At 45.4% G+C, this 10465-nt stretch overlaps 1 protein-coding gene across 7 annotated transcripts in view; it reads right to left on the bottom strand.

Moving 5' to 3' along the window:
* Positions 1 to 6: 6 nt before the first annotated feature.
* CMKLR1 (chemerin chemokine-like receptor 1) overlaps positions 7 to 10465 on the bottom strand; it is a 149756-nt gene continuing 139297 nt past the window's right edge. For 6 of the 7 annotated variants that reach the window (XM_006015157.3, XM_025198693.1, XM_025198688.1 and 3 more), the window contains 2 exons: positions 3840 to 3923; positions 7 to 2847 (listed from right to left, as the gene is read on the bottom strand). In XM_006015157.3, the coding sequence (XP_006015219.1) occupies positions 1771 to 2844 (1074 nt within the window). In that variant the 5' untranslated portion in view covers positions 2845 to 2847; positions 3840 to 3923 and the 3' untranslated portion in view covers positions 7 to 1770. Of the gene's footprint in view, positions 2848 to 3839; positions 3942 to 10465 lie in introns of all 7 variants that reach the window. The other variant, XM_025198683.1, reaches the window with a different exon arrangement.

The raw sequence follows: 10465 nt of genomic DNA, 5'->3' as shown, positions 1-10465 counted from the left end.
CCTGCTGATCCTATTTATAGATTAAAACACATCGAGGATACAGCTCTTAGGCAGCTGATTTGTCCGGTCAAGAGATTTCTCCTTTCTAAGAGCCTTTATACTGCCTGCTGGTGCCAATAAGCTATCATTTCAATTTAAAAAATGCGATGACATCTGGAATCCTGCGCATATTTCTGTCTGCCCGCTTCCATCGCTCGATCCGAGATTCTCACCCATTACAGCTAAACCCTTCTGATCAGGGCTGTCCACCCCTACTTTGAAAACTAATCCCCTGCCTCTGAGCTTAAGCCAATTGCTGCAGGGGTCAAGAGGCAAATTTGTTTCGCATCGTACAATGGCCCAGGCACCTTAGGGAGATTTTGTTTTCTGTTCCTCAGAATTAATAGCAAATTCAAAAGACTGCAGGAAGGGGATTAATTCGGCATTAAATGTTTTAGGCTTTTAGAGGCATTTCAATAAAACCATATGCCGTTTCTAACATGACCATGTAGTGTCTCCCCTAATGGGATTTTCATTTGGGCTCATTTTAATTAGATACTTTATTCCTGACTAGGGTTGCCATGTGCTGTGCTGGCTTCCATCGAAGGAGAAATCAGGCAGCAGCACTGGAAATCAGTGTACCAGAAACACGTGCATGGTGTCATAAGAACGGATGCTAACCCCCATGCTGCGGCCGTCCAGCTTTTGTTCTTTTTTCTTTACCTGCTCTGCTTCGGTGAGTAGGGAGTGTTTGCAGACAGCTGAAAACCCTGTTGTGCTGCTACCAATATATTATGTGCCTTTAAGAGGCTGGTTAAGTGGCTATATGCATCACTATATACAATGTCTAACATGATTTCCCCCCCAGGATAAGCAGTATGTATTACAATTATAGGATAATCATCCTTTCAGCCCACCGGGTGTGATGGGCATTCAAAAGATGATCTCAAAGTAAAGCATTACAAGTCACGGTCTTCTCCCCAACATATATTTTAAGAAGCAATCCCGGCTTCCCTGCTCTGCATGTTTCTCTCTCTTGGTCATAAGTCTCTGTGGTTTCCTTGGACTCCATAAACTTCAGCATGACCTGGTTGTCTAGTCATTTAAGATGGTATTGTCTCAACCAGGGCTGCAATTTATAGACTGTGCAGTTGCTGGCACGAAGTGAGATTTATACATGTACATGACTGTGTGTGCATGTGTGCAATCACCAGGAGCACAGAGTGAAGTGCAAGGATGGACAGTTTTTAAGGCTTTGATTTGGGCAAGAGACTGACTGAATGAACTAGTCCAGCAGTCAGCAATATGCAAGGTGGAAAGGCGTCTTGACCACAAAGGTCCAAATTCCAAATCCTTATCCGAGGTTTGGACTCGGTCTGACTTAAGGTAACGATCTCCTTCTCTCAAGCAGTTTGGGAGGCATAAGAAAGAAAGTGTGGAAGGAGGAGGAAAAGGCACGTGAAGACCTTCCATCATAAGCACTGAGTGCATATAAAATACCCAGTGGTTTGTCCAATTTTTCATGACCAAGGGCATTGATTTGCTGGCTCTCCAAACTAGAGGATCTCTACTGAAAATTTATGGCACTGTATCAGATGCAGTAAGGCCACAAAATCGAGTTAATACACAGATTACATCAAGAAAATACAGGCACTTTCTTAAGGTCCCCTGAAATGTCTTCTGAAACCAGAGCTCAGGACACACTCCTAGATCTCAGTGCAGTTGCCTCTTCCCCTACGAAATACTGAAAAGAGTCTGTGTTTTGGGTGCCAAAAGCATCTGAGGTAGGGACTAGAGCAGTATAGTCTCCTTCTCAGTCATCGAAACCGTCTTAGAGAAGCTCCTGTGAACAAGACTGGAGTGAGCAGTGTCTTCACTTATGGCATTCACCAGTCTGGAGAAGACACTTATCTTGAATTTTTTAAAGTCCTGGCCCATGAAGACATAAAGGACAGGATTCATGCAGCTGTTAAAAGTAGCAAGTGCCGTGGTGATGGGGATGCCAACTTCTAATACTGACAAGGAGGTTTTGTGGGGCTGCATTTCCAGGAAGTGCAGGATATGGTAGGGGCTCCAGCAGAGGAAGAAAGTCACAATGATGGTGACAATGATCTTGAAGGGCTTTTTGGATTTGGCGAGGCGGCTGTTTTTCAGCTTGCAGACAATGCGGATATAACAGAGTGTGATGATGGTGATGGGAATGACGAACCCTGCCAGAAACCTAGTGACAGTCACCATCTTGTGCCTCATCACACCCAGAGAGTGATAAGACTTATTACTGGACAAAGAGAAGTTGCTAAAACAAACCACATTTTGGCCGACATGCTCAGTGTCCCGGAAAATCAGGGACGGGGAACTCATCATGAAGCTGATTGTCCAGATGATGAAGCAAACCAGACACGCCAGCTTCGGGGTTCGATGGTTTTGGGACCAGATAGGGAAAAACACTAAGAGGTAGCGGTCGATGCTGATCATGGTTAGCAAAAACACACTGGTGTACATGTTGAGGTTCAAGAGGTAGGAGCTCAGCTTGCACATGGCTGTGCCAAATATCCAGTTGTACTTCATAGCTGTGTAAGCAATATTTAAGGGCAGGAAGACGCTGAAGAGAAAGTCAGCAGCTGCCAGGTTAAGAAACCAAATGGCATTGACAGACTTCTTCATCTTGAAAATTATGATTGCAATGACCAGACCATTCCCCACGATCCCCAGCAGGCAGGTGACACTATAGATTACAACTGAAAGGATCCTAATAATTTCCTCTGTGTTGTGCAATGAGCTAGGCCCCAAGCTATACGAGCTGTAATCGATATCAGAAACATTTCCGTAGTCATAGTCATATCCGGAGTAGTTGTAGATCTCCATTATCTGTAAACCAATTAAAGCAAGTTCAGCGCTGGGGTCTTTTACAGTGCATGCTTCCACTAACTGTCTGACATGGGAGGTTGAATCAAAGGAATTTGAGTGGTGCCCTAGAGATTTCAGTTTGTCAGGGCGAGGGCTCACTCAACACCAAATTTCACATTGGGTAGGGGGTGCACAAAAGTGGGCAGCTCTCAATAAGAGCAGCATCAGGGCATATGGATACAGACATTGATAGCACGGTGTCAAAAGGCAGGGTCTAAACTCAAGGTTGCAAAGAGCAGCTGTGGTTAAAACCAGGCACATCATACATTTCACACAATGTTTCCAGGGGAAGACCTGCCTTTGGATTTCCGGCAGCTTACCCAGCTCTGGCGAGGCAAATGCTATAGGTCTTGGAACAGAGCTGCTGGTCAGAGGACAAGTGACATCAATGAAAACTAGGACAGAGGGGTGGGGGATAGGGAAAAATAAGGAGCTGACATGAGCCTCTGCTCCAAACTGCAAAATAATGCTCAGAAAATGTTTAGATGACATTATCCCTGGGTTATATCCGTGCACTGGGTTCTGGCTGGGCATGGATGTTGGTCAATACAAATAGGGGGCTCCTCTGATTTTGCTCCAGTTAGGGTTTATTTAGGATTCTTCTGATGTGACTGAAAGTGAAATTTAGCCTTCTTAGCCATAGGGCATGATTCAGAACCATTTCATTTGATTTGGGTTTTGTACTGAACCATCTCTCCACAAAGCAGGTATAATTCTCTCCATCTACCACCCACAGGAGTGTCTGGGGCTGGCTTAATGGCTGCTCATTAACTGCTTTGAGAACCTACAAGGGCAAAATACTAGTCCTTGTCTCATCTGCCTTTATTAAATTGCACATTTCTGTGCCAAATTCTGCCCAAAGTTTAATATGCAACTCAGCTGGCATCAAGGGGGTTGTACAAATATAATTAAGAGTAAAATTTGGCCCTGTAAAAAATGTTATTAAATCTCACCTTTTCACTCCAGTATTTTTTCAGCTCCGCTCTTAATGTGCCTGTAGCAGGGGCTTCATCCACTCCCTGAGCAGCTGGAAATGCCTGCAATACAGGAAAGATCTGATGGATTTATTATCCAACGTCAGGCAAACAAAGGCAGCCCTTTCCTGTGGATGCGTTCTACTTTGGGAAGCACATGCATGCATAGCGATGTAACGCTACCACTTGGATCATACAGAGGACATGCATCCAGTGGAAGAAGGCATTTCAAGAGGAAGTAGATTTTTAAGCTTTATTTAATCTTGGTAAAGTACAGCTGGAATTGTCTCAAAGCCCAGATTTCTTACATAGTGCCTGACTTGTCGAGCCAAGGTCCTTTCTGTTGGATGAATGCTTTAACACCCTACCCTGTATTAGGAAATCCAACAGAGCTTCAGCTGGAAAGGACAATGTTATCTTCCAAGAAAGACAAATGGCATGTGTCTAATTCACTGCTGGTTTTAATCTGCTGACATCATTCAGCTCGCACAACAAATGAAGTGAAGTCCAATGAGGTTGCTCTTTAATATTAAAACAACAACAATTCTCAAAAAACTCCAAACAGCCCTCAAAGGGACAGATTTTTTTTTTCAACAGCAATAGTTTCCATCGTTTTCCTTTCAATAGAACAGGAAATTACAGGTGTCTCAGATACCTATGAAAGGCAAACCTGGCTTAACTTTTTAAGGGTAATCCTACACACCCTATCTACGGGGATACCCATTGCAGCTTTTGGTGATGTGTGCTCAATCACCGTCCTGTAGCTTCAGAGCAATGCTCAAATCAGGAAACATCCCCTGCATGTAATAAGCTAGCTAAAAAAAGAAAAAAAAGAAAAAAAAGGAAACCATTTTGGAGCCAGTAGAACAACTTAAAAAAGCACCAGTCCCAAACCCCTCATCAGGCCAATAGTTGCATTAGGATAAATAATTAAAAACATCAATAAATATGTGTGAAAATGTTGTGGTTAAATTAATTAAGTGCCTCTCATATTTTAAATCTTTCATATAACAGCTCGTGCTGTCATTGGCTGTAACCAAGTCCTGGCTTGGACCAGCTATTGGAAGACTACACTTGAAATGGGATCTTTAACAGGAGCCTCTGACTGGGGGTTAAAACTTGGATCGGACCCAAGCAATGAGAGAACTTGAGAACATGCTTGATGCGTTTCACTGGGGAAGGAGACACGCTTCCTGCCACACAGGATTTCCTGTGCTTACCCACGTCAGCTCTGATGGCATCCAGCGACACGGGTTTACAACTGGAAGGAGCTGCGGTCCCATCACATGCAGCTCAGGAAGCCTTTCCCAGAGCTTCCCAAAGTCAGTCCTGAACCTTCCCCCACTTTGCACTGGCCATGTATTGTGCAGCATGGGGTCTGAAAGGGACCTCGGCATCTTCCGAGGTCAGAGCTCTTGCACAAAAGCTGACAGCTCTTTGAGGGAAAGGGACACATGACTGAACCAAGCCTTTTAAACATAGTTCCTGCAGTGCAAAAACACATCTGGAGTCAGAGGAAAACATCCTCTGTGTCAATCAACTCTCAGCACTAGCACTGCTTTCAGCTAGCGTGGCTGCACACATGGCAGGAGGGTCCAGCACCTTCGCTTGGGACACGGCTCCACAGCCCAGCCTGTGGGCATAAGTAAGAGCAGCTCCCAGACGAGGGCTGGAGGCCAGTTCTTGAGTACTTGGATCCTAATCCCATAAAATCTGTGGCTTTCTAGATCTGGCCATTTGCAATTATTAGCCCAGAACAATGATGCTCCCAAAACGTAGCCTCATCCCACTCCCGTGGCCCTTGATTCAATACCTCTGGAAACATTTGCAGTCTGAAACTTAGAGGCCACATTGTAGTATCATAGTATCATAGTAGCTAGGGTCAGGAGGGACCTGAACAGATCATCTAGCCTGACCCCCTGCCACAGGCAGGAATGAATGCTGGGTTCACAAGACCCCAGACAGGTGATCATCCAACCTCCTCTTGAATTTGTCTAAGGTAGGGGCGAGGACCACTTCCCTGGGAAGTTGGTTCCAGATTTTGGCCGCCCTAACTGTAAAATATTGCCTTCTGATCCCCAACCTAAACCTATTCTCCATCAGCTTATGACCATTGTTCCTCGTCACCCCAGGTGGTGCTGGGGAGAAAAGAGCTCTGCCTATTTGCTTTTGATCTCCCCTGATGAGCTTGTAGGCAGCCACCAGGTCCCCCTCAGCTTCCTCTTGCAAAGGCTGAACAGGTTCAGGTCCTTCAGTCTCTCCTCGTAGGGCCTGTCCTGCTGCCCTCGCACCAAGCGGGTGGCCCTCCTCTGCACCCTCTCCAGGCTGGCCACATCCCTCTTGAAGTGCATCGCCCAGCACTGGATGCAGTACTCCAACTGTGGCCTGACCAAAGTCGCATAGAGGGGGAGGATCACCTCTCTGGACCGGCTTGAGATGCACCTTTGGACGTATGACAAGGTATGGCTGGCCTTGCTGGCTGAGGTCTGGCATTAGCGGCTCATGTTCATCTTGGAGTCAATAATGACTCCAAGATCCCTTTCCGCCTGTGCTTTCAAGAAGGAAACTCCCCAGTCTGTATGTAAGTCCTTAATGGGTTTTGACATCTTGAAGTCCTTAATAGGTTTTAACTCATTCACTGAATAAAGACCTCAGATTCTGCGCCACCGATATTGAGTATAATTCTTTGACTGCCAGCAATGAGCCTGGCATAAGATAGACAGAAGGAGCAGATCTGCACCAACACAGAGTCTTACAACCCCTGTATACATCAGGAAACTAAATTCCTATAAAGCGCAATTCAACCAAGGATAATGGACTTACTCCTGCAGATATTTTGGCCCTAAACTTTCAGGTCCACTTAGGTCTCAGTCACCGTTGTCCATTAAGAATGGGAACTATATTTTGGGAGTGATTTGGCCTTTGGCATAAATTTTGAGTTATTTTTATACCCTCTAGATGTTTTTGGAGGGGGCACCTAATTCATTTCCACTTATTGCAAATAAGCCTAAAGACCATAGCTTTTTTCGTCATGTTTCCAAAGAGCCTTTGCTGTTATTGTGAATGGAGGGGGGTTTCAACCCCCTCTGGGAATGTATCTTGGTCTCCACTTCCCACCTCACCCCTTAAAGCAGACAGAGGTGAGACATCCCAGCAAAGGAAACAGGAGACCTGGATTTTAGGTCTCCAGTGGTGGTGGTGGGGGAGCGGGGAGGGTCTTTTCTATGCTTCTCCAGATACTGCACCGCTAAGCACCACTCCGTGATGGGCACCTTTCACTCAGCTGTCTCTTTGGGGCACTTTCCCTGTCCCCTCATCTCTGTGGCCTAGCTCGCACAAAGGGGAAATGCAGGCGTGAATGACAACCTTGTAGCTGGAAGGATTAAACATCCAACGTAGCAGATGCTGATGCTTGGTGCTGGGAGTAGGTTGTCCCCAACACCCTTCTGACAAGTCGTGCAGATGTGATGCTTATCTGCATTACATTCTTTGCACATGACTGCTCGGTACTGACTGCTCTGTGCGCTGAGCAAAAATGCAGCAGCCAGTTTAATCCTCCGTTAGTGATGTGAATCTATTAGGTGAGCTCGAGTGCAGCAATGACTCAGTGCATATCCAGACTTTCTGAAGTCTTCACAGCCCTTCATCTATCAGCACCCTCAAGGTATGATTGCAAGGTGTGTGCGCAGCTGGGGATGCCTGAAATGTGGCAGTATCCAGAAGAAGATATAATATGCTGTCCCGTTCCTGTATTCCATCCCCATATTTTCTTTAAAGGCTTTCACTCTTTCAGCCCTCCAGATCACCCCATATTTTCTTTAAAGGCTTTCACTCTTTTTGCCCTCCAGATCCCCTTCCTCTCCCATCTAGCCACATCCTTGTTCTCCATCTGGTATCATCTTTGGAAGTATATTTTCTTCTGTGCCTTTTCCATTCTTTTGTTTTTTATTTCTAGGCATCTACTCATGTTCTTCAAAGCCTCTTGCAAGGGACCCTCTTGCTCTCTTTCAGGCGATTGCTACTAATGTTGTTATTACAGTGGCACCCAGGGCCACAAACAAGATAGGGCTCCAGTGAATTAGGCGTTGAGCCAGTCCCTAGGTAGACACAATGCAAACCCCACACATCTGACCATCTAAGAAGATGAACAAACATAATCAGAATGGAGAAATGAATACACCACAATTTCTGCCGATTGCTATGTACTTGCACACACATAAATAAGGCCTTGAAAGATAAGGTCTTCATGACTGCCGTTTCACCTTACCATCGCTGGTTGGCTGATTCCTTCCAGATGTCAAGGCAGAAATGGCCCCTAACAAGAGATGTGGATGGAGAAAATGGCGCCTGCCCCATGGACCGATTCACAGGGGAAGTTCCATGCATATGGTACACATGGAGCTGGGATGGGACAGAGTCATGCATGAGAGCCAAGGCTGGCAAGATTTCAAGGAGACTGAAGGTGACACAAAAGCAGCATTGAGGTCAAGAAGAGTGAGAATGGACATTTGCTGGTACTGCACCTGATGGGTATTGACCTAATCGATACTGCCCATCTCGGGCATGTTGAGAGTGGTAGGGAATTCCTGGTGCACTTTTTGTGTTCCTTTTATGATTTTCTGTGGCACTGGCCTGTGTGATGACATCTTTCATGCCTGACACCAAATCTGTTAAAGGAATCAAATTTATGGGCACTGGGCAGACACTTTCCTTTGAATGGGCATTTCAAATAACTGACTTGCACTGATTTTCCCCTACCCAGTTAAAGCCCTACATTCTGCCGTGAAGCGAAAGTCACTTCTCTTTACTGCTTTGAATTCTCTGATCAACATTAGCTCAGCTCTGATGAAGTCATCCCACTGGGACAGTTCAGATGCTTGGGTGGCGTAGCTGATAATGCATCGGGGAGTCCATCATTAAAATAACATTAGGAGTCAAAGGGCAACTTGTAAGGGAAACAAGCTCTTGTCTTGGCACTTCTAATGGTTGTTACTTCACATTAGGAAATGATCATACATAATTTGGCAAAGTTTGATGCAGCTGGTTGCCTCAGATGAGAAGAGGTCCAGCTTGGAGCTGGCCTGGGTTGGAAATAATGGTTATTTTTAGACAGGAAAATGAATGCCCACCCACACTGAAGCTGGCCAAATTGAAGATTGAGAGGGAGCTCCCACTGCAGCGGTCTTCCTCAGATGAAAGGTTTAGTGCCCTGGAAATAGAAGGCTTCAACCATCAGGCCTGTCTGCTACTGTGTCCCTTGCACTGACACTTGGAGTCCCTTCTGCACACAGGCCTGGCCTACTGCCCGTTGAGCCTTACTAGCGTGAATGCCTACATTGGAAACAAGGATAGGTGAAGCTGGGAAAATGCAAACCCTCCATCCCATTCGAAAACATATCAGCCAGTGAGATGGATGTGTTGGTTGTCCATGGCCACCTGTGGGGCCCAGTGTTTTAATAACATTGGCCACCCCCATAAAGTGGAGACACATCACTCCAAATCACACATCCAAGCATGCTTGAACATTAAGGAGGTAAACTTGCCTAAAGCTGGATCCTAACTTCTGGTCAGCTCCCTGCACCAGGGACAGTCCACCTCCCAGTACAGAAACCTAATGAGGAAGGTTGCTTTGGCATTAATTCTTCTAGGCCAGCTGAGAGGCATGAAGACTGTTAGCCTAGAATAAAGGCCTTTGACATAAGTACAGGCATCTTGACAGAAGTAGCTTGACTCTTGCCCAGCCATGGGGGTTGTTTACGTGAAATGCAGGTTTTGCTAAGTCAAGATGAATTAAGAATACTGAGAAATTGGTTAAAAGGAGAAAAACAATATATGATCTTGGCAGACAGAGACCCTCTAAGGCAAAACAAGCCATACAAGAAATAGCTGTTAAGTAAAATATAAGGTTGCTATAGACATGTGTGATGCAAATGAACGACTGTAAAAAAGGGTGTATGTTAAGAGAAGAAGTGGAGCGATGTAAACAGGACAGGTATAAATTTGAAAAGCCAACTTTGGTTCTTTGCAAGTCCCACTCAGAAAATCCTTGACGTTGATCCTCCGACCAAAAGTCTACTCTGGGCAGAACTCAGATGTAGGAGCTGGAAGCCCCAACAAGACCTCCTGGCCTAATCAACCAGTGACGTCATGGTCGTTATATCTTGCGTGCTGCATCGTTTTTAAGTAACTACAGAAATAGAATTGTAACTGCTAAGGTTATTTTGGCTTTTTGAGTTAAAGTTGCAACTGTTAAAGTTTAATAAACTTGCTTATAGTTAAAGACAACCATATCTTAGTCTCTCTACTTGGTCAAAAGACCCGTAGCAGTGTCATTGGACATAACAACACCCAGAAATGTGCGGAGAGTGTGAGAGAGAAGATTTTTTTTTAAGTTTAGCGTTGTTAGTTCAGAACAGGTCCTGGCAGCGATTAAAGATGAGTTCATGCCATGAAATGCTGGTCAGCCCTGGATTTGGATTTTGAGATAACCCATTAGAGTTGGGGCATGTTGAGTTGGGGCAGGTAGAAATCGGGCTTGTTCCTGAGCACTTGAGCTCTCAGGAGAGTTTCTGCTCAAACGCAGTGCTCACCAAGCGCTCCCCGTC

The sequence above is a fragment of the Alligator sinensis genome, unplaced genomic scaffold (assembly GCF_000455745.1).
Source record: "Alligator sinensis unplaced genomic scaffold, ASM45574v1 scaffold628_2, whole genome shotgun sequence".
NCBI classification, from domain to species: Eukaryota; Metazoa; Chordata; order Crocodylia; family Alligatoridae; genus Alligator; species Alligator sinensis.
The sequence above is the reverse complement of the archived record's forward strand: the minus strand, read 5'-3'. Positions and strand labels throughout refer to the sequence as shown.